A 24,541-nucleotide genomic window follows, 5' to 3' on the forward strand; every position below is an offset into this window, starting at 1 on the left:
AAGCAGTGGTATCAACGCAGAGTACTTGTCAAACTCAAGGTGCAACAAGAGAGTGAAGCAACTAAATAACTGATAAAAGAAAAGGTGGTATCAACGCAGAGTACTTAACGAAGTTAAAAAAAGGAAGTAAGGGAACAGTGATTCTCGGCTGTGAGACTGGAGAAGAAATGGAAAAGCTAAAGGCGACAGTACAAGCCAAGCTGGGCGAGAATTTTAACGTTACTGAGTCACCGCGGATGAAACCTAAGATAAAAATTGTCAATATTGGCGAGGAAGAAATGGAGTTGAATGATGATGATTTAATAGGTACAATTAAGAAGCAGAACAAAATTGACGTGAAAAATGAAGGAATTCATATGCGAATAGTGAAGAGAATAGTTAAAGAGAAAATAAATGAGAAAGATCAGTCCGGAAGAAGAGGAAAAGATGGTATCGTAATAATTGAAGCAGATGAAGAGACTCATGAAGTAATGTTGAGAAAAGGGAAACTGAATGTAGGATGGAGAAAGTGTCCTGCATTCAATCACAATAACATTAAAAGATGTTTTAAATGCTGGGGTTATTATCATATTGCAAAGAATTGTACGCGTAATGAAACATGTCACAAATGTGCAGGAAATCACAAGGTGAGTGAATGTACAGCGACAAAGAAAAGATGTATAAATTGTATGTTTAAGATTCAAACATACAATTTGAAAATAAATGATGAGCATAGCGCACTTGATCCGGAATGTCCGACTTTCAAGAGGGCGATACAGGAGGAGAAGAGGAGGGCCGGATGGGAGGAAGATAAATAGCAACTACAGAAGGAAACGGAATTAATACTATATACAAATGCGCAAAGTTTGATGACGCATAAAGACGAGATACAGCATCAGATTATGAAGAAAATGAATCCTGCGTTCATAGCGTTATCAGAAACCAGAGTGACTGCTGAAATTGAAGACTGTGAAGTGAACGTACCGGGGTATAGTATGATTAGATGTGATGCTGAAAACAGAAATACAGGAGGGGTTCTTTTATATGTAAGGGACGATATTAAATATGAGATAGTATTAGTAAAAAAGTTAGAAGCGAATTGTTGGTGTGCTGCGATTGAGGTGAAAGATAAATTGTATAAAGGAGTGATAACAGTAATATATCATTCACCGAGTTCATCGCATGGTGAGTTCGTGAGATTTCTGGAGGATATAATAGAAGAATTAATAATACGGGGAGAATGTATAGTAATAGGAGACTTTAATATAGATATTATGTTGGACTCGTTTTATACAAAGAAGTTACAAACGACAATGTTGAGCTTAGGCATGAAACAATATGTAAATAAACCGACGAGAATTACGAAAGATAGTAAGACAATTATAGATTTAATTTACGCTAATAATAAAATAGAAGTGCAAGTAATTCATGAACCTAAAATAACGGACCATGCGTGGTTAAAAGTTGATCTTAATGCGAATAAAATTGATAATAAATACAGAGAATTTAATGCTAGGAATTTTAAAGAGTTTAATGTAGATGAATTTATTAAATTAGTGGAAAATAAATTAGGAAAAAGCCAAGATATGAATGTCAGTGTGAGAGCGAAGAAACTTGTCGATAATATAGTAGATGCGTTGGATGCTACAGCACCTAGAAAAAAATTTAGAATTCCGATAATATGGGAAGGGAAAAAGTGGTTTTCGGATGAAATAAGGGAAGCAGCGGCTAAAAGGGATGAGGCGTACAGTAAAGCGTTGTATGATGACACGGATGAAAATTGGTCACAGTTTAAAATCGAAAGAAATGCAGTGGTTAAACTAATCAGGACAAAGAAAAAAGAATACTATGAAAATATGATAGATCATAACAAGGGAAATCCGACATCTATGTGGAAAACCTTAAAAGAAATAATAAGGGGCGAACCAACGGGTACAAAAAAAATAGAGAATATAGATTTTGAAATATTAGATAATACTGAAGGGTGCAATATAGCTAATAAATTTAATTTATATTATATACAGAGTATTGAGAACATAGTAAAATCTATAAGTAGAGATAAGTTAGGAAGTCCAGGTAAAAGAATTATTTTTGTTATTGAAAGCGAGGGAATAATGGAAAATTTTGAGATGATTAGAATAGAGCATTTACAAAAAATTGTTATGGAACTACCAAAAAAGAAAGGCACGGAGGAGGGATTAACTAGTGATATACTTAAAGCAGTATTTTATGTAATAAAAGAGGAATTTATTGATATAATAAATAACTCTTTGAGGGAAGGTTGCTGTCCAGAAGGTTGGAAAACGTCTACGATAATACCGATTCCAAAAATAGAAAAAGCCAGAAAAGCAAGTGAATTTAGGCCTATTAATATGTTACCAATATTCGAGAAAGTATTAGAATTAGTAGTTAAAAAGCAAATTGAGGCGTATTTAGAAGATAACTGTATTATAACAGAACATCAGTCAGGTTTTAGAAAACAGTATTCGTGTGAAACAGCGATTCAAACAGTCATTGACGAATGGAAACTGGTAGTTAGTGAGGCAAAAATGGTGGGGGTAATTTTCATGGATCTCAAGCGAGCATTTGAAACGATAGATAGAGAAAGACTGTTAGAGAAATTATATCAATACGGAATTAGAGGAACAGCTTTAGAATGGTTAAGATCATATTTAAAGAATAGAACACAGCAGGTACGATTTAACAATGAATGGTCTACATTATTGGCCACAGAATATGGAGTACCACAGGGATCTGTATTAGGACCTTTGTTATTTATAATATATATAAACGATATAATTAAAGTCTGTCCGGAGGGATGTAGTATAAAAATGTTTGCAGACGATACGCTAGTGTATGTGACTGGAGGGAGTAGTGCGGAATTAGAAAGAAAAATAAATATGGCATTTGTTACAGTGGAAAGATGGATGAATACAAATAAGTTAAAAATGAACGCAGGGAAAACGAAATATATGATAGTTCGAAGTGTACGAAAAGAACTGAGAGGTAACATTACACTGAAATGTTTGGATGGAACGGAGATAGAGCGTGTGGAAAGAATGAAATATCTAGGCATAATTATTGACGCTAGGTTAAGATTTAAGGACCACTGCGATTATATGCTAAAGAAAATAGGGAAAAAAGTGAGTTTTTTAAATAGAATAGGTAGCTACATATCGGCATACACTAGATGTATTATATATAAGTCAATCATAGCGCCTCACTTTGAGTATTGTGCGACGCTGTTAATTGATATGGGAGAAACACAACTGAATGAATTGCAAAAAGCGCATAACCGGGCCATGAGGGTCATATTGCAATGTGATAGATATGCCAAAGTGGAGAGTATGCTGCAAGCGCTGCAGTTTATGTCCATAAGACAGAGGCTGAATTATAATGTGTGTATATTTATCTTTAAGATTTTAAAGAATATGTTATCGGATCAATTAAGAAATAAGTTAACAATAGTGGGAAAAGAGAATGAAAGACAGACACGGCAAGCTGGGGACATTGTGGTACAATTTCGTAGGACAACGAGTGCACAGAAGAGTATGTTTTATGAGGGAGTGAAAATGTACAATGCCTTACCAGCTGAAATAAGACGAATCGAAGAACTGGAAGCGTTTAAGCGAGAGTTAAAGGAGTATATTGTAATTAATGTAAATTAATGTAAATTAGACTTGTATTTTACAAATAGCTGAGAAAGCTAATAAATATTAATCAATCAATCAATCAATCTCTCTCTCTCTCTCTCTCTCTCTCTCTCTCTCTCTCTCTCTCTCTCTCTCTCTCTCTCTCTCTCTCTCTCCCCCCCTCTCCCTCTCCCCGGCGACAATGGTCTCAAATACACACGAATTAATATTATATAATACTGCGGCGCTCAGTCTCTCTGGGATTTCCGGTTTCGCTCTCTCTCTCTCGCTCTCTCGCGATTGGCGTGACCGCTCCGCTTTTTGCCCCGCGATTAGGTTGTGGTGAACGCACGTCGTAACGACCACGTCACAATATATATGTATATACTTTTAAAAATATTGTTACTAATAGAAAATAAAACTTACCAAATACTGCAGCAACCTTAGTTACTTAGAAATATCTCTTTTTTTTTGTTTCCCACAACCACTAAAATTGATTGAAACAGCCTTCTTCATGAGTAATTTCATTACTGATGGCACTATTTCTTTTATAGTTTCTCCGGAAGCAAAGTTAAGATATTTTACCTATATAAGAATTAAAAGAATTTTATTCATATAAGAAAGTTAAATTGCTTTGAAGTAGACTATGTTATATTTCTAATTTTTTTATATTTATTTCTAATTTTTTAATATTATATTTTAACAAAATAATAATCTGCGATTTTGTGCTCATTTCTTCCTTTTATATCAAATCTATATTTAATATATAATATGCTCTTTCAAAAATATTGTGGAATTAAGTTCGTTACTTTATATTTTATTCTTACCAAAGATATAAAATCTTCTTCAGAATTTGCTAAGCATTGATCTATTATCTCTTTCATTAAAAGACTCCATTGAAGAAATTGGAAGTAGGCGACTGAACTTGTTTATTGTATTCATATTATTATTTTAAATTAATAGGGAATCTAATTTCAATTTCATTTTTTGCTGTTCCTTTCTCGATGCGATTATTTCAAATCTAACTTCTTCTATTACTTTAAAAATCTTTGTTAAAACTCCTGAAAAAAATGATATAAAAATTATATTTATTTAATCGAAATAACTACATTAAGTCCTATTTTTAAACTAGAATAGGGCTGTAACGAAATTTTACCTTCTTTAATTTGTTGAATATTATTGTTTCACTTTTCTACATGAACTTCTTCATTACTTTTTGTATTTTTATTAGTACATGTTGTCGAATTATTGAATTGTAGTTTGACTTTGTAATGCTTTTTTTATGCTCTGTTTCTGCTATTTTGCTATTTGTAATAAAATTTTATGCATTTTAAAAAGATATTAGAATGGAATAATAAAAATAAATGATTTATGAGATAGTTCATTTTATTCTGATACATCTTGACAAAAATATATGAAAAATCTCATAATATACTCATTTTTCGATAATCTTACCTTAATAATTTTTTGCATAAAATAATGAACTAACGCACTAGAAAAATGCATAGTTGTTAAACAAAAAGTATGCAGTTGCACAATTACAAACTGCATTTTTTTTAAATTATAAGAATGTTTTTCTTGCACCAATATTAATTTATCTCATTATTATATGTAAAAAAAATCTTAAGATAAGATTATTGAAAAATGAGTTAAGATGATTATAAGATATTGTATGTATACAGGGTGGCCAAAATAAAGCGTGACGAATTTTTATCTGCAAAAATATTGTTTCTAGAGAAAAATGTTTCAAATAAAAGTTGTAGAATTTTAAGGGGAAAGAAGTTAACGCTATTGACTTTTTCCTAAAGGGTGATTTTCAAGGTCATTTGAAGGTCATATATGTTTTTTAAATGGAACTACCATATTTTTTGTAAAAAAATATGTAATTTGCAACTATAGTAGCTACATTTTTTTTTTATAAACAACTATGTGTTTTCTTTGCACCAATTGATTCCTCTTATTATTTTGTGCATAAAAGTATTAAGGTAAGATTATCGGAAAATGAATATTTTACGAGATATTTCATAGTTCATGTAAGATATGTTAAACTTAAGTATGAAATATCTCGTAAACTATTCACTTTTTTACTAGTTTACTCTTATAACTTTTTATGCAGAATATTGCGAGGAATCGATTTATTTTTCGGCTACTTCGTGTTAATTCGTCGGTGCGGGATGTTAGGATCGTATATATATGTATAATGTGAAATGAATCGAGTCTTTTTGGTGAGCGGTTAATTTTACTACTTTAATTATCTAGAAAAAGTCCAGCGTTTACAGTCGCGCTCGCACGTCTGTGCTCGACAATGGTAGATGGTCGAATCTCTCGAAGATTCTTCGCAAAAGGTTATTGTCTTGTCTCGTTTCGTATTTTTGTTTTTATCTACCTGTCTCGTCCGTTGTGTTTGCCACGTGTTTATTTTCTCTCGCGTCTCGCTTCTTGTTTCCGTCTGATGTATGTCTTTATAAGTAATCCGGGGAATATGTGACGATATGATCGCCACAGGACTCCTCCGCCAGTGCTATGCCGATAGCACGATATCCGCTGTTTCTGCATTACCGCGTGCTTGACATGCGCGGTTTTCGATTATTCGGACGCTGACACAGATACATTTTTTTTTTTTTTTTTTGCGACGTAAGGTTATACCGAACAAAAAAAAACAAAAGAAAACGCTGATATACAATAATATTGTTCGTCCTCGCATATGCGTACGCGTGTCACTCCCTCGAGAAAGGAATTATATAATTAAAAAGAAATCAATAAATAAAATGAAATAAATTAGCGATGTCCGAACGAAAATAAAATAAAAATAAAATATTTCGCTCAATGCAACGACTATTCAAAGCCTCGCGGTCCACAATAATTGTTTCCGACGTCACAGGCCCGCCTGGAAGCGGTCCGGGAACCGGACTCTCCTTCCCGCTCTCGTTGTCGTTTCGTTCTCTCGGAGCGGTAGCTCCGTGTCCTCGCGCGCACTCCGCTGATCGACCTCTGTGTCTCGGCCCCGCGCTGTCGATTCTGCTGGGCCCCTAGACTCTGTTTCGTATTCTGAAATCAGATACGCAGGTTTTATCCGATCTATCGAGATCGCTTTTTCCTTGCCGTGCATACGCACGACAAAAACTTTGTCGCTGCGGCTGACGACCTCGTACGGTCCCTCGTATGGCGCCTGCAGCATCTTCTTCGGTCCGTCCTGTCGTACGAACACCTGCTCGGCCGTCGCTAGATCTTTATACACGAACGGCCGTCGCTCCCCGTGTCGGGTTCCGTCCACCGGTCACAGTCTCTCGAACTGCTCACGCAGCGTCCTGACGAAATCGACGGCACCGTCCTCGCCGTCCGTCGGCCGCCGACTCAGGAACTGCCCCGGGATTCTCAACGTTTGGCCGTACACCATCTCAGCTGTGGTCGCCTGCAAGTCCTCCTTCCATGCCGCTCGGATTCCCAGCAGAACCGTTGGCAACGCCTCGGTCCAGCGGCTGTTCTGCTGGCACTTGATCGCCGCCTTGAGCTGGCGATGAAACCGCTCGACCATTCCATTCGCCTGCGGGTGGTATGCCGTCGTCCTCAGATGTTGGGTCCCCGTAATCTCGCTCAGCCGTCGAAGAAGGCTGGACTCGAACTGGGTCCCCTGGTCCGTCGTAACTCGTAGAGGCGCCCCGAATCGGCAGATCCATCCCTCGTAGAAGGCCCTCGCGACCGTCCTCGCCTCCTGGTCTTCCATGGGAAACGCCTCCGGCCATCGTGTGAAGCGATCCACGCACGTGAGGCAATATCTCTTGCCCTCCGAGACTGGCATCTTGATGATGTCCAAGTGGACGTGCTCGAATCTGCTGGATGGAGCAGCAAATTTTCCCAAGAGTGCCGACACATGCCGAGACACCTTGGATCGTTGACAGGGCACACAGGAACGAGCCCACCTGTGACAGTCTATGTTTATCGACGGCCAAACGTAGCGCTGCGCCACGAGCCTGCCCGTCGATTTAATTCCAGGGTGCGCCAGGTTGTGCACCAGGTTGAATGCGGCCCGACGAAAAGGCCTTGTCAGGAACGGTCGCGGCATCGGTGTTGATGTGTCGCAATACACCGCGATCCCCGTTCCAGGAATCTCCACCCTGTTGAGCTTCAGTCCAGTTTCTCGCCGCAAATACTCCTCGAGCTCCTCATCGGTCCTCTGTGATTCCGCCAGTGCGGCGTAATCCATAGGAGACTGGAGCTCCTCGATCCTTGAAAGCGCGTCGGCCACGACATTTTCCTCGCCCGTCACGTGCCGAATGTCGGTGGTGAACTGTCCGATATAATCCAAGTGGCGGAACTGGCGCGGCGTGCTTTTCTCAGGTTTTTGTCGAAAAGCGAAAGTTATCGGCTTATGATCCGTATAAATCGTGAACGCGCGTGCCTCCAGCATATGTCGAAAATTTTTGACCGCCAGGTATATAGCCAGTAGTTCCCTGTCGTAAGCGCTATATTTTGATTCGGCTGGGTTTAGCTTCTTCGAAAAGAAGGCTAACGGCTCCCAGCCGTCGCTGCCTCACTGTTGTAAGGTCGCGCCGATGCTCTGTTCGGACGCGTCGGTAAACAGAGCGAGTTCCGCGTTTATCCTGGGGTGCCTCAAAAGAGCCGCTTGTGCCAGACTCTCTTTCGATGTTTCGAATGCCTTTTGAATCCGCGGCGTCCACGAAATCGGTGTTTTGCCCTTGACGTTGCCGTGAAGAAGGTCGTTCAGCGGCGCTAAAATCTCGGCGGCTCTCGGCAGGAATCTACGGTAGAAATTCACCATACGGAGATATCTCCGGAGATCCCTGGCCGTCCTCGGCATCTGATACGCGAGGATCGTCTCCACTCGCGTCGGCAGCGGTCGGGTTCCCCCATCGGAAATCTCGTATCCCAGAAACTCCACCTTTTGTTGGCCGAATACGCATTTCGCGGGGTTGACTATTACCCCGTACTCTCGCAGACGCTCGAACAATACTCGCAGGTGATCGCGATGTTCCTCCTCCGATGAAGACGCGACGAGGATGTCGTCAATGTACGCGTAACAAAATTCGTAGTTGCGCAGAACCTCGTCGATAAATCGCTGGAACGTCTGCGCCGCGTTACGTAAGCCGAATGACATGTACGGGAATTCGTACATGCCAAATGGCGTGGTGATCGCCGTCTTCGGGATGTCTTCTTCCGCCACCGGAATCTGGTGATATGCACGAACCAGATCTAATGTCGTGAAAATCTTCTTTCCGCTCAAGGCCTGCGCGAAATCTTGTATATTCCGCACAGGATATCGGTCCGGGATCGTTCGCGCGTTTAGCGCTCTATAATCGCCGCAAGGTCGCCACTCTTCACCCTTCTTCGGCACCATATGTAAGGGCGCCGACCAACAGCTCTTTGAAGGCCGCGCGATTCCGGCCTCCACCATTTTCCGAAACTCTCTCTTCGCGGCTGCCAGCCGATCTGGAGCGAGTCTCCGCGGTCTGCACGCGCCAGGCGGTCCCGGCGTCGTCTCAATGTAATGCCGCGTAGCATGGATCGCATCCTTCGGACGTCCTTCCGGCCTCGTAATATCCGGATATTGCTCCAGCAACCGAGGGTACTGCGTCTCTCCCGTAACCGCTTTGACGCAGGGTGCATCGCATCGGATGCATCGCCCGCGCGCGGCCAAGCTCGTCACCTGGTCGACGAGACGAGAATTACGCAGATCGACGAGAAGTCCATAATGCGCGAGAAATTCGGCGCCGATTATCGGTCGCGAGACGTCCGCGATCACAAACCGCCACGAGAACGCACGTCGCAATCCGAAATTTAGAACCATTGTCTCTGTCCCGTATATATATATTGGTGTGCCGTTAGCGGCCGAAAGTTCATAGGTCGATCTCTGTCGCGGTCCTCGAACCATTTTCCGAGGGTACACGCAGAGATCCGCGCCCGTGTCAATTAAAAAGTTCACTTTTGAGTTCGCGTCAGTTACAAACAAGCGGCGCGCACCGTATCTCGAGTCGCTCGCCGCCACTAGCGACCGGCCCCCGCGTTTCCCTGCTGCTGCATCGAGCAGGGCGCTCTACATTGTCGAGCTTCCGGTCCAAATTGCCAATGGTACCAGCACATCCCGCTGGCCGGTGGACCACGGCTTCCCGAGCGCGCTCGCGGGCGCAAACGCGAACGCGAACGCGGACGCGAACGACGTCGGTCGTCATCATTCTCGCGGTATCGACCGTCACCGATCGCCTCGATTGACCTCCGTATGGCCGTCAGCTGCTTCGCCATCTCTTGCTGCATCGCCAGCCGCATCTGCGTCAGTCGCACCTCCAATTTCGCCTCCAAGGACGCAGGGTCAATCGCGCTCTGACTCTGGGGCGTCATAAATTTCGTCGCCTCCGCCACTTGAAACATCGGCGCCCGGATCGCCTCGACTATCGCATCCGCGATGTCCGCCAATTGTTCGGGCGTATCTGTCGCGCGCGTCACTAAATGCGGCTGAAGAAAAGCCGGCAACCGACTCAACCAGATTGTTCGTAAGATCTGGTCGCCAACCACGTTTCCGGCGAGACCGCGAAGGTGTCGTAAAAATTGCGACGGCTTTCGATCGCCAATTTCTTCGTGTTTAAGGAGCCTCCGAATCTTGTGCTCCTGCGACAAACTAAGTCTCTTAATTAGCTCGGCTTTCAGCGTTTCGTATGCACGTTCCGGGGGCGGGTTCATAATAATGTCGCGCACTTCGGTCGTGTAATTCGGTCCGATAGCCGTCAATGCGTAACCGAACTTCGTCGCGTCAACCGTAATCCCGGCGGCTTGGAAACTCCGGTCGACGATGCTGAACCAGAGCTCCGGATCCGACGACGTAAACTCCGGCATACGCATGCCCACACGGCTTACCTCGGGGGCAGGTAAAAAATAATCCGGTGGTTGCTCCATCCTGGCCGGTTGCATCGCAATCAGGTGCGGATTCGGCGCTTGAATTCTCGGCTGTTCGAACGCTCGCGTCTCCGGTTCCACGCGCGGAGTAGCGTCTTCGCCGTCCCGCATCACAGGCATATCACTTTTTCTTTCCCACGCACTCGACAACCGATCGCGAAATTGTCACAAATTTAAAAAAATGTTTTTTTTTCTTCGCGTATTCACGATCACGTCGGGGTCACCACTTTGGCTACTTCGTGTTAATTCGTCGGTGCGGGATGTTAGGATCGTATATATATGTATAATGTGAAATGAATCGAGTCTTTTTGGTGAGCGGTTAATTTTGCTACTTTAATTATCTAGAAAAAGTCCAGCGTTTACAGTCGCGCTCGCACGTCTGTGCTCGACAATGGTAGATGGTCGAATCTCTCGAAGATTCTTCGCAAAAGGTTATTGTCTTGTCTCGTTTCGTATTTTTGTTTTTATCTACCTGTCTCGTCCGTTGTGTTTGCCACGTGTTTATTTTCTCTCGCGTCTCGCTTCTTGTTTCCGTCTGGTGTATGTCTTTATAAGTAATCCGGGGAATATGTGACGATATGATCGCCACAATTTAAAAAACAATATAGTGGTACCATTTAAAGAAACATACTTTTAAAAAAAATCTTCAAATGACCTTGAAAATCACCCTTTAGAAAAAAGTCAGTAGCGCCAACTTCTTCACCCCTCAAAATCCTACAACTTTTATTTGAAACATTTTTCTCTAGAAACAATATTTTTGGAGATAAAAATTTGTCATGTTTTATTTTGGCCACCCTGTATATAATATGTATGTGACAGTGTTATTGGTTCACCCTGTATAAATAGAAATTGTAACAGTGTAAATGAAACAATCAAAAAATTAAATAATTTATAATTATTAAATTATTATTGTTTCATTTAATGCACATTAAATTATCTTATAATTAATTATCTTAAATTATTTGATTATACTTTTTAATAAACTGTAATCAAAAAATTTATTAACAATTTTTTTATGACTATTTAACTGATTATTTAAAATTGTTAAGTTTAGCAACACAAAATATCTTTTTATAATATTTGATATCCAAATTAATTTTACCTGCAATATACATATATGTATATATTTTTTGCCAAATAATTTATTTCTATAATTTCTGTAATTTGAATTAAAAATAGAATTGTGAACATAATTATTTCAAGCATAACATAAAAACAGAAAAAAATGGAAAAAAGCTAATAATATAGACGCAATTATGCAATATGGGGGGGGGGGGACCAATCACCAATTTTTCCGATTTCGAGATTTTTATTTCAAATTGTGCCTTAATGTATCAGGCACAATTTGTAATAAAAATCTCGAAATAAAAAAAAATTAGTGGTTGGTTCCATATTGCATAACTGCGTCCATATTATGTCATAGAATTAATTTCATTTCAAATATGCATAAACGAAGAATAAATTAATATAAATTATAATAATATATAATAAATTGAATATTAATAATTTAAATATATAATATAATAAATGTCTAAATATCGAAAAATAATAGCATCTTTATTTCATACTCAGATATTATTACTTACTTTGAAATTCGGGAAAAGGCGGAACAACAGAACGTTTAGTTCGCTTTTCTGATTGTGAGTTTACATACTTTTCTGATGCTACATTTTCATCGGAAGAATCACTGCGCTTATTTGGTATCGTAGTGGTAATTTCTTTTGTCGTTTTGCTGCACAATGTGCCTCTAAATCAGATGAATCACTGCTCAAGTGAGACGTTTCTTGTGCTTTATAAGCTTTTCTTGTCGCATCAGCAAGACTATCTATAAAAAAGAAATTTTTCGATAGGTAGTATATCAAATAATGTAGACAAAGAAAAATATAAATAATATAAATAAACTTATCGTGAAATAAAAAATACATATTATACATACACACAAAAATGAAGCATGACCCATACGCGCGCGCGCGTGTGTGTATACATATTTTATTCGACGATAAGTTTATTTATATTATTTATATTTTTTTGTTTATATTATTGCGCGCGCGTTTTATTTGTGTACGCAACAAATTATATTACATATATTTTATTTATATTTTATTATAAAATTAAATTAGTATATATAAATACTGATAATTTTTACAATTATATTAGAAAAAAACTCTATATTATTTTTAAATCAATTTCGAAATTAATACCAATAACCAAATAAACGTTGAATTTGTGTTTAGAAAATAAAATTATATTGTTGCGCTCACGGGCCGACTGCGTGACTTATCAAAGATCGAACCACGTAACACGCACTCTCTCACACTCGCGCCGCGAAATAAAGACGCTCACGTAAAATACGGAAGAACTTTATTAACAATAACAAAAGTAAAGTAAAAACCAAATAACAAAATACCAAATAATACCAAATAACAAAATAATAAAATATGCATCAGACCGTAACGAAACATGTCCGCACGTATTTACGGCCTATCTAAAACTCTCTGACAACCCCTTTTTGTTTTAAATCAACAACTTCTTAGTGACGTGCTCGGAGATGTCTTTCTTCCTTGCCAAACTTCTCGCCAGAATACATATACATCCGGCAGCCGGCAAATACGGGGACACAACAATATTATTATAATATGTTCAATATTTGTTTAAAGTTATAAAAAATCACTAAAATTAATATTTTTTATCATAATTTTTTCTACAAAGAATTTATTACATAATTTTCATTAACCTAATATTAAAAAATATTTTTAAAATAAAAAATAATTTTATTTTTACATTATTTGTAAAGCCCCTTGCACAATGCCAGGCAATAGGCAATAGGAACAGGAAATAGAAAATCGTTTTCAATGAAGTAATATATAAACAAACTTTTGGTACCCCCATGGGCTCACCGTTGTCCTCCATCATTGCTGATATCGTTCTACAGGATCTTGAAAACAGAGCATTGGAATTATTAAAGTTCATTCCTTCCTTCTACATGCGTTATGTTGATGACATAGTACTTACTGCTCCTCCACCATTACATAATCATACTCTACAAGTATTTAACTCTTTCCATCCTCGCCTCCAATTCACTATTGAAATTAATAAGAACGGCAAATTAAGTTTTTTGGATTTACTACTAATACTGGATAATCACATCACATTCGATTGGTTTCACAAAACGACATTTTCTGGCAGATATCTTAATTTCCATTCACAACACCCAATGTGCCAAAAATTAGGCACCATAATCGGCCTGGTCGACCGAGCAATACATCTCATCCATCATATCATCAAAAAAACCTGGAACTATGCATCACGGTTCTGCTTAACAATGACTACCCGTTGGACCTTGTATTTGAAACAATGCGTAAAAGATTACATTACATTTGTAATCACCATACCAACACTGATAACACCACATGTAAGCAGAGCGAGGAACGGGTTTTCTTCTTCCCTATACCATACATACCTATCATATCGGAACAATTCAAAACGGTCACGAATAAAATAAATGCTAGAATCGCATACACTGGCTTAAACAAAATGCGCCATTTTATAAAAGTCCATAAAGACCCTCCAAAAAACAATAATTGCAGTAATATAGTATACAAGATTGAATGCAAAAATTGTGACGCGTCTTATATGGGTCAGACATATAGACAACTAAATACAAGAATTAAAGAACACCGAAATCATATCAAAAGAAATACCGCAAATCGCTCTGTAATCTCTGACCATAGATTAACATTAAATCACGATTTTAAGTGGGACGAGGTAAAAATATTAGATAATGAACCGGCTCTTGGAAAGAGATTGGTATCTGAAATGCTATTCATAAAAAGACAAAAGAATAGCCTAAATCTACAAACAAATACGGAATTTTTGTCGGATAGTTATCTGCCTCTAATAAATAGACTCCCGAAAATATGAAATCCTTTATAACGTTTTGTCTTGCATGTTTGTTCTCGGTTAATTTATCTTCTTTTCATTTTAATTATCAGCTTGTTGGATCTTATACTCATCTTCAGACCTTTATAATAATAATTTTATCCCGACATTTTATTACTCTCATACCTCATATACTTGGTTTATCTCCACAATATTAATGGTAAATTTATACTTAATTTTATCCGTTTGACCTCGTTATTTTAATTTTATTTTTAATTTAAATTTATTTACTATATAGTTCCATCACTACTCGTTTATATGTTTGACTTTATTATTATTATTTTACTTAACACATATATTGTTGATTTCTGCGTACGTGTTTTTGGTCGTTATTTATTTGTCATACATATTGAACTCTTTATAGCTACCAAACAGTTTAGCCTTGTCATTAGTCATACGTTTGTAATCTGATCCTCACAACATATAGACGGATCCACGGTGATTGTATGATAATGTGCAACTCCACCAAAGATGAGATTCAAATATCTATAAGTTTATACATACCGAAGCATTGTAAATTTCTAACACTACCGGTTGCAATAATAAGGTCTTCATCTCAGATATGGCGACATAGAATATTTAATTCTCTCGTCTTGGGTCCAACAACCCCGGAGAGAAGCCGTTATTGAAGATGATCCCGTTGAATTATCCACCATTATTTCGACTTGAACATGTCACTTACCAATAGCTTACTTATTCAATTATTGTATCACGGTTTAAATTATGCGCTGAGGAAGGCTAAAAAAAAGAGCCGAAACGTTCGCCAATTTTTTATAAATGTTCAATGTATATTTAGACTCACATTAAATGTGATGAAATATTGATATGTTTATTTCATTTGACTAGTGCTGCGCCCCAATAACTGCGCTAGAGCTCTCATAGCCAAATCTTATATAGATTGTTTTATGTTTAATTTAAGCAGAGTCATATAGATTGGTTTGTGAAGTCTACCAATCTAATTAATTTCGTTAGTTATATATAAAATATTTAATTAAAAATATATTTTTGTAATATCAAATTTATAATTAATAATTAATCACTTAATAATTTCATTTCGATCAATCTTATATAAAGAAATGTCTCATCAATAAATCAGCAACAATTTCATGAATAAAGCTTCATATAATAATAAATGTAATAATAAATGTATATTTCTGACATATTGGTTTGTAATTATTCGTTAATCTTGCGAAAGAGTAAGCAACAAAATTTGAAAGATCTGTGGTATTTACTATAAGCAAAGAGGACCGTCGTATTTTGATAAAATACAACGGGGGTGGTGGCGAGTTCTTTGCTTTTTTATTTTAAGATGTTTGAATAAATATATACTACAAAAAAACTGATATAACAAAAAAAATCTTTTTTTAAAAAAAGGTAAGAAAAGGGCACCAAGTTTACGTGTCATGTAAAAAGTGTTATACAAAAACAATGTTTTTAAATTATGTAAAAAAACATATTTCTATAAAAAATAATGTTATCAAAAAATTGCGCGAAATAAATTTTATAAAAAAAGAATTTGTCTTATTATTTTAAATATTTAAAAAAAACTACTCAGCTAAATATAAATGTGTATTAATTTTGCAGATTATTATCTGATCTGAATATAAAATTTATCACAGAATTACCATTGTATTTTTATGAATGATGTTATCTGCATTATCAAAACGATTTAGACCCGGCATTGAAAGGATTCAAATAACGAACAAAAACTTGGCGTGCCCGGGTCGGGGCACATATGTACATATGTATTATTACAATTATCGACTTTAATTAATACACAGTAAATATTCGCATCCCCTACAATGCATCGAAGTTTTATCTATACGAAAATATTGTTGTGTGAATTGAAAAAGAAAATATAAGAATTGATAGAATAGCAAATCTCTTCGTGATAGTCAAAAAACAATTATCGCAATTATTTTAAAAGATCATCTAGTGTTTATAGGAATAAATCAAGCATAAGGCACTTTGTGATTTTGATAAATATTCGCTGTTCTTTTCTAAGTTTATGCGACTTCGTCAATATGTCCAGTATATTGTAAACAAGTTCAAATGACACGACGCAGTTGCCGAACGACGAAAACTCTCAAGCGACACTTGAAGGCGAGGAGAAACGTCTCTAACGTCGTCATGGAGACATTTACATACTTGGGTATTCATGCAAAGGAAACTTTCGTCAGCACATTACAGGATCCGGAATTGTTGCGCGTGAATACGCGATATTGTCGGCAAAGAGACGTCACGGAGGAGAGACATTGTGCGTTAATGCGAATAAATGGGTGTGTATTTACAATCGCGAGGATTTGATGCAAATTGTGAGAAATTATGTCTTACGACACATATGTAATTGGAGATCTTTGTTTAATCTTTACATACGAAGCTGAAGGCGTTCATTTCCGCGCGTCACATCGTAAATATTATCTGATTGGCGAATAATTCTTACCAATTTTCTACCAGTAGATCAAGAATTATCGTTACTCGATAGTACATTTACGTCTTAATTTGGTCTCGATTTTTTTCCGAAATTTGTCGCAAGAGTCACCTCGTTTCTCAATCGCATCGAGTAATCGATTCGTGCGAATGAAATGAAATGAATGAGATATTCTCCTTTTCTCTTCTCGTGCCGATCTCTTTGCAGGATTGTTGTCGTCTCTGTGCTACCGAGCCGAATCATTGCTTCAATTATTTACAAGATTTTCCCGTGGCGGATTAAAGCGATACCGTCTCCGCGATACTCACTCTTCCCCGCTTCTTTGAGAAATCTTCCCGCTTCCTTTTTCACTCGATCCATATCTTCCTTCTTCTCCTCGCTCCTATAAAGCCTAATCCAATCACAATGAAACGAGGTGTCCGTTCAACTGTAATTGCGCGATAATGGATATTGCTATTCAAGGTGTTTCTCGCATTGAATAACAAGTCTCATCGTTATTTTGCTAGCGGTAAAAATCCCGAAGAGTGATGTGGTTCGTCGTTATACGTGTAAGAAAAATTGTTTTAGAATTGAGTGGCTCGATGAGAGAATAAATTCAACCTTTTCTACAAAATAAAAAAAGATTATATGCAACATGTTAAATATGATATATAAAAAGCATGATGTAGAGACTAAAGATACATTTTATATAAATACAAGATACTTAGGGACATTTAATTGTAACGTTGTATTATCAAAAAGCATTCATTTAATTTATTTACGCTTATTCTCTGCAGCCTACTGGTCCCTTATTACTTCAACTAGCGTTTCGGACCGCGCTTCGCGCGGTCCTCAAAGCTTCTATATATAACCCTTTTTTTAAATTTTTATAATTCTTTTTAAATTTTATTTTTTTATCCTTCATTTTCTCGAAAATGTTATCAAAGTGTTGTTTTTTTTTCTGGGATGAACATAATTTGTTTTTCCACTAATTTAAATATTACAAATATTATAAATATTTTATTTAGCATATATTTTATATATTTTTTATTATTTGTAAAGATTTTTTTTACAGTTTAATTATTCACCGTTGACCCGCTATATTATTAGCTCTCATACAATTTTCAAATTATTTAATTTATAAAATCTCTCTGTAAACGACATTTTTCGTAAAAGATTTTGTATTTTCCTCAATGAGATGTCCTTGATTGCTTAATTCATCTTAATTTTCACATTTTGCCTTTTTGTTACTCTCGAGAATGCTACATAGAATTGACCATGAGCAAATACAGGATGTTGAAAAAGTTCCAAATCATTTGTATTGAAATCGATCTTTGGAATGAATACAATCTGACCTCGGGCAGGACCAGTCAGAACCTCCGCATAAATAAGATTAGGTTTCAATTCAGTAACAATGAATTTTGTGCCATTGCATAGTCCTTTACGAATCTTGTGCCATTGCATAATCCTTTCTTAGTATTTAACGATAGTCTATTCATGTAAAAAAATTTATCCGGATATCTTAAAATTTACGAAAGTTAGAACCACAACAAATATTTCTCAACAAATTTAAAATTTTATAAAAAATAAAACATTGTATGAATTTTTATAAAAATAACATTAAATAAAAGTGTTGTACTACTTTACTTGTATGCCAAATTGGAGCGCTGCAAGTCAAACAGTTCTTGAGATATTTAAATTTAAAAAAATGTCGGTGGACACATACACACATACAAACATTTTAAAAAATGTTATTTTTCGATGTTTTTGAACATTCTGAACGCATTAGCATAGAAATCTGGAAAACAATTTTTTTCACTAAAACTAAGCTTCCTCTATAATATAAAAAAAAACAAAAAAAATTTTTTTTTAAACCCACGTGTTCATCCCCGAAAAATTTGCAAAATTTTAGTTTGATCAATAAATACGCCCGCTCGTGGGTGGGTGATTGGGGGTGTAAAATTAAAAAAAAAAACACATCGTCGCCATCCCCGAAAAATTTGCAAAATTTTGGTACCAATTTCGAGAAAATCGGTCCATAAATGCACGCGCGCGTGGGTGGGTGCGTGAATGGGTGGGAGGGAATGTAAAACTTTTAAAAAACCAAATAGTATCCATCCCCGAAAAATTTGCCAAATTTTAGTACCAATTTTGATAAAATCGGTCAATAAATGTGTGAGTGCGTGGGTGGGTGCGTAAATGGGTGGGTGGGAGTGTAAAACTTTTAAAAAACCAAATAGTATCCATCCCCGAAAAATTTGCACAATTTTTATACCAATTTTGAGAAAATCGGTTAATAAATATGTGAGTGCGTGGGTGGGTAGGTGGGGGTGTAAAACTTAAATAAACCACATATTAGCCATCCCCGAAAAATTTGCAAAATTTTGGTACCAATTTTGAGAAAATCGGTCAATAAATGTATGAGTGCGTGGGTGGATGCGTGAATGGGTGGGTGGGAGTGTAAAACTTTTAAAAAACCAAATAGTATCTATCCCCGAAAAATTTGCACAATTTTGATACCAATTTCGAGAAAATCGGTCCATAAATGCGCATGCGCGTGGGTGTATAAAAATTTAAAAAAAAACCCACACAGCAGCAACCGCCGAAAAATTTGCGAAATTTTGGTACCAATTTCGAGAAGATCGATCCACAAATGTGGAAATAGTTCGCGGTCAGACAGACAGACAGACAGACGGCACTTATATATAGAGATAAATATAAGGATGCTCCTTGTTTAACGGCAATAAATCTGATCCGGGTGTAATTTCGTAAGCTTTATCGGCAAAATCGACGAGATTCGCATTTATTGATATTGAATTATGAATGCGTCAAGCGAGCGTGACGTGATCAACCGAAGGTGTCAATGGATCGATAGAAAAGAGAAAGAGAGGAGAAGGGGGAAGAAGAAGAGAGCTTGCATGCAGCGTGCCGCAACCGATCCCACATCGTAGTATTTTATTAGTGATAAAAAATAAAATAAAATTACAGATAATGTTATCTTTTAAGATTATATTAGAGAATTTGACCAGAATGCCACTCGTTATTCCAGAGATTTAGCTCTGTAAATTAAATTATGACGCATTCTTTAGTATATTATGCTTCTTTAATTTATCGAATGGTACAATGATCTTTCCTTCTTCGATGTTTCTGTTAGTATAGGAATAATCTTTCAATTTTATGAAATGCATATCTCTTGGAGAAAGATAAAAATATTTTTTAACTGAATTTTTCAGATTGTGTATTTGAGAACTTAGAGCTTGATAAAAAAAAGCAATATCATTTAATATCATCAAACATTCATTTCGTGAGTGATTGACCTCTCTCACACAAAAAATCTCTTCCTTAAAATATCAAAATAAGAATTTGATGTGGGGGAAAGGAAAAATATACAATGATAAATTACACAGGACCACAAGAAAATTTTTTTGTTTTGTTTCTGAAACTAGAGTAGGTGTTTCTTATAGATTTTGGGTCCCTGAATCCGAATCTGTAACCCGTTTTACTCTATCACGTCTAGTTTTTTAGATAATCGTAAAATGAAGCGAAAAAAATGTTAAAAATGGAAGAAAATAATGGTTTTTTTTAATGATTTTTTTCTAAAGATATGTAAACGAAAATTTAAATTGTTTTGATATATGGGTGATTCTACAAAAATAGGAATTTTTTGCGGCTCTTGTATTTTTATACTTAAATTAACATTAAATTGGATTTTATTTTGAATTAAAATGAAAATAATACTTGAATACATATAGACATATAATAAAAAAGAGGTAAAGTAATGTTTTTATTTTCAAAACTTATCTTATAAATAAGAAATTCTCAGTTCCCTGGTGTGTCACAAACCCAGAATGCAAATTATAATACATTGTCACAAAATAATTTTAAAATTATATAAAATTTTTATGTGTGATAACTAATTTACATTAGTCACTGATATCAACAACTGTATTATTTATGTTATTTAATTTTATTTTATTAATAAACAACGTTATTAAACTTTGTCCCAAGATTTAATTTTCAGTCCTCTGACATTAAAATTATTTGCATTGTAAAGATGTAAAGTCATATACGGTCTCAGCGAAATAGCTATTTGTACCGAATGAATGAGTTTGAAGTAAAGGTAACGTACGTCAGTCATTTTTATTTATTTTTATTTTTATTAATTTCATTTCGCGTGATTTGTTATAATGAATACGTGTTGGGTCAGTCAACTTCTCAGTCCCCTGGTAAGTGTTATGTTAAAAGTTTATTGTTTTTATTAACTTTCATTTAATGTGTAAATTATATATAAGTTTAACTTTTAAGTTTTCCTCAACTATTTAAACCTCTATATAATTCAAACAAGATATTTTTCATTTATAAACTTCAAAATTATCAGTCCCCTGGTTCTCAGTCCCCTGGTTTTCAGTCCCTATTCTTAGTTCCTTGGAAAACAATATGACAGGAGACTAGGCACTAACCGGGAGATTGATAAATGTATATTAAAACGAATGTATCTTTGTATTTAAAGAGCGTTTCGCATTGTTTCTTGAAAGTTATTGGCAATTATTTTATTATTTTACTTACTTATTCAATATTCTCCTATGAAAGAAATTTTGTGATTGCAACTGCAGATTTTTTTTTTGTAAAAAAAGATACCAGTTTTTAATTTCAATATAAATTTTTAAATATTTATTCGTTAATTTTTTTATTTAAATCTTAGTTTCTTGGAAATCTTTCCAGTCTCCTGACCATAAGTTTTGGAAAAATGCTCATAAAATCTTAAATACATATTTTATTGACTGGCCGCTTTTATAACTATAATAACATACCTAGTTTCACATCATATGCCAGTTATAATCCATCAAATATATTAAAAAGGATGTGGACAAAAATAATGTCAAATAATTCCTATTTTTGTAGAATCACCCATATGCAAATGGAAATCTATCGATTTGGTTTATTAAAAACCATTTTTTATAATTTTTTACTAATGTGAAGTTGGCCCCCAAAACTTTGAATAACTTTCACAGGACAAAATTTCTTTTTATATATTTGGAACTAGGGTAGGTGTTTCTAATAAATTTTAGTTCCAATTATATTAAAAAAAAATTTTGTCCTATAAAAGTTATTCAAAAAATTTTGGGGGCCAATTACACCATTAGTCCCCACCCCCACCCCCCATTTGTATAAAAATGGTTTTCAATTAACCAAATGAATAGATTTTCATTTACATATTACAAAACAATTTGAATTTACGTTTACATATCTCTGAAAAAAAAGTTATTAAAAAAAAAAACTTTGTTTCCTTCCATTTTTTACAAATTTTTCACTCTATTTTATGATTATCTAGAAAACTAGACGTGATGGAGTAAAACGGGTTACAGATTCGGATTCAGGGACCCAAAATCTATAAGAAACATCTACTCTAGTTTCAGAACCAAAAGAAACATTTTTTTTGTGGTCCTGTGTTACCTTTGATAATAGTATGGACTAAGTTTTAATGACGCACGTGAAATAAATTAGTAAGGCCGATTCTACAATAGGTGTAGTAAGCCCTAAGCCTTAAAAAATTGACCAATTACAGTCCAATATTCTCCTCATACTCTTGACTGTAATTGATCAATTTCTTAAGGCTTAGGGCTTACTACACCTATTGTAGACCCGGCCTAAACGATGATTCTGAAATATTTCGATTGAAAGCTTGTCAAGTCAATATTTAATCCTTTTCGAAATGTTTCGAAATAAAGATAGCCTGTTACATTTCACCACGAAATTTCAAACAATGCATTATTTACAAAACGATTGACGGATGATCGATCACAATTGCAATATCACGTAAATTATTCTTTTTATCTACATAGCATCCAGATTTAGAATGCTCTTGTCATATATCTTATCTAATTCTGTTGTGTATATTTTTATCTTTCTTCTTCCCCCCTTTTTTGATAACTATCATTTATATACATATATCATTTATTTTATTTTGTTTTATTTACTGATAAATGTTATGAAATTTTGACCGTGTCGTAGTATAGTCTGTGGTCGTTGATCCATTCCTTCGATTTGAACTCGCAGAGGCGCCGATGCGATAACCGTGCGTACATACACACGTGCACGCGTGCGGTCGCGTTTTATTATACAGGGTGATGAAAAAGTATGGAAACCTTGAAAATTCTCGAAAAATATAAGTTTTACAGAAAAGTGTTTCGGATAAAAGTTGTAGGGTTTTAAGTGGCACATTACATAGCAATATTATTATGATTTTGAAGAGTGTTGTCACGGTGAAGATCACTTTCAATTTCTTAAATGGAACCCACTATTTTTTATTACATAGCTTATTTCGAAAGCTTTCCAAAACATATAATTAAGTTATTTTTTATTAAATACTTTCCGAATTATAAAGCTTAAAGTTTACAGTAGTTTGACATAAAAAATAAAATATCTTGTAAAATATTTAGTTTTCGGTAATCTTACCTTAATACTTTTATGCACATAATAATGAGACCAACCATTGGTGTGAAGAAAACACATAATTGATTTTTTTAAAATAGGTTGCAATTTATATACTTTTTTTATAAAATATAAATGATTATATCAAAATAAACGTTGGTGTGAAAGGCTATATAGAGCCAGCACGGGAGGTGGAGCACAAATAAAAAGGAAAATTAGAAGAAAGTTTTTTTTAATAAAAACAAATTCTATATATAGATAACAAAAGAACGTACGTTTCGGTCCACTTTTTGAACTATATTCAGCGTTGAATATATAAATGTGACAGATTAACGTAACGTAACGTAACAAGGTAACGTAACAAGGTAACGTAACAAGAAAGTAGTTGCAAATATCATTATATAAATATGTATTCAAGAAAGAAATAGAAGGATCTACATTTTGCAATGTATGTATACTACATACATGTGATATGCAATACTACTTATATGTGATGTTCTATATTTCTTTCACAATAATAACTACTATCTTGTTACGCTGCCATCCTATGCTACTATTTCTTTCATAAGTATATAATTGTTAATATAATTGTTAATATAAAATAAAGAAACAGTATATTTTGCATATATGTCCGTATTCTAATGATTTAAATATGTTTTACATTACAGATACAGAATAAGGACATTGTAATCTTTTGAAATAGTACTAGAGTTGCTCAAAAAGTAATGCCCTACATTATTTTTTCAGAATATTTATTCAACAATTTATACACAATATACATGGTAATCTCAATCAACTTCTATTGCTTTATGCCAGTACAATACATTATATGTATTTACTTGCCTTTACTGTACCAACTTTTGTCCTTTCCACGTAACCATGTTTTCACATTTGAATCACGCCCTCTTCATCTTGCAAACCTTATTTCGCGAAGTGCATTTAATTAAGTGGTTCAAAAAGTTAAATATTGCATGATTCTATATGGGTTTGCAACTTTTAGGCGTGAAAGAATTAAGGTTTATAATTATACGATTCTATGGATGGATTTGCAACTTTAATGTTTTACTGGTACAAGTTTCTACTTTCACATGGCGCAATTATTTTGATATCATTATTTTTGTAGTACGATTCTACATGGATTTGCAATGGGTAATTTTTTATACGATTCTACATGTGTTTGCAATGGGTATTTTTTGTTACTGTGTGGCGTGCCCATACTTGGCGTCATTTTCTACCTCTTTTT

The 24,541-nt window shown here is 35.6% G+C and overlaps 1 protein-coding gene across 1 annotated transcript; it reads right to left on the bottom strand.

Annotated features, from left to right (window-relative positions):
• Nucleotides 1-9,614: 9,614 nt before the first annotated feature.
• On the bottom strand, nucleotides 9,615-10,637 carry LOC145947990 (uncharacterized). Its single transcript, XM_083057754.1, has one exon. It carries the CDS (start codon nucleotides 10,635-10,637, stop codon nucleotides 9,615-9,617), a length of 1,023 nt encoding a protein of 340 aa, XP_082913880.1.
• Nucleotides 10,638-24,541: the final 13,904 nt, after the last annotated feature.

Source organism: Prenolepis imparis, unplaced genomic scaffold, assembly GCF_030444845.1.
Source record: "Prenolepis imparis isolate NDT839.2.m4 unplaced genomic scaffold, iyPreImpa1.0 SCAF_208, whole genome shotgun sequence".
Lineage (NCBI taxonomy): Eukaryota > Metazoa > Arthropoda > Insecta > Hymenoptera > Formicidae > Prenolepis > Prenolepis imparis.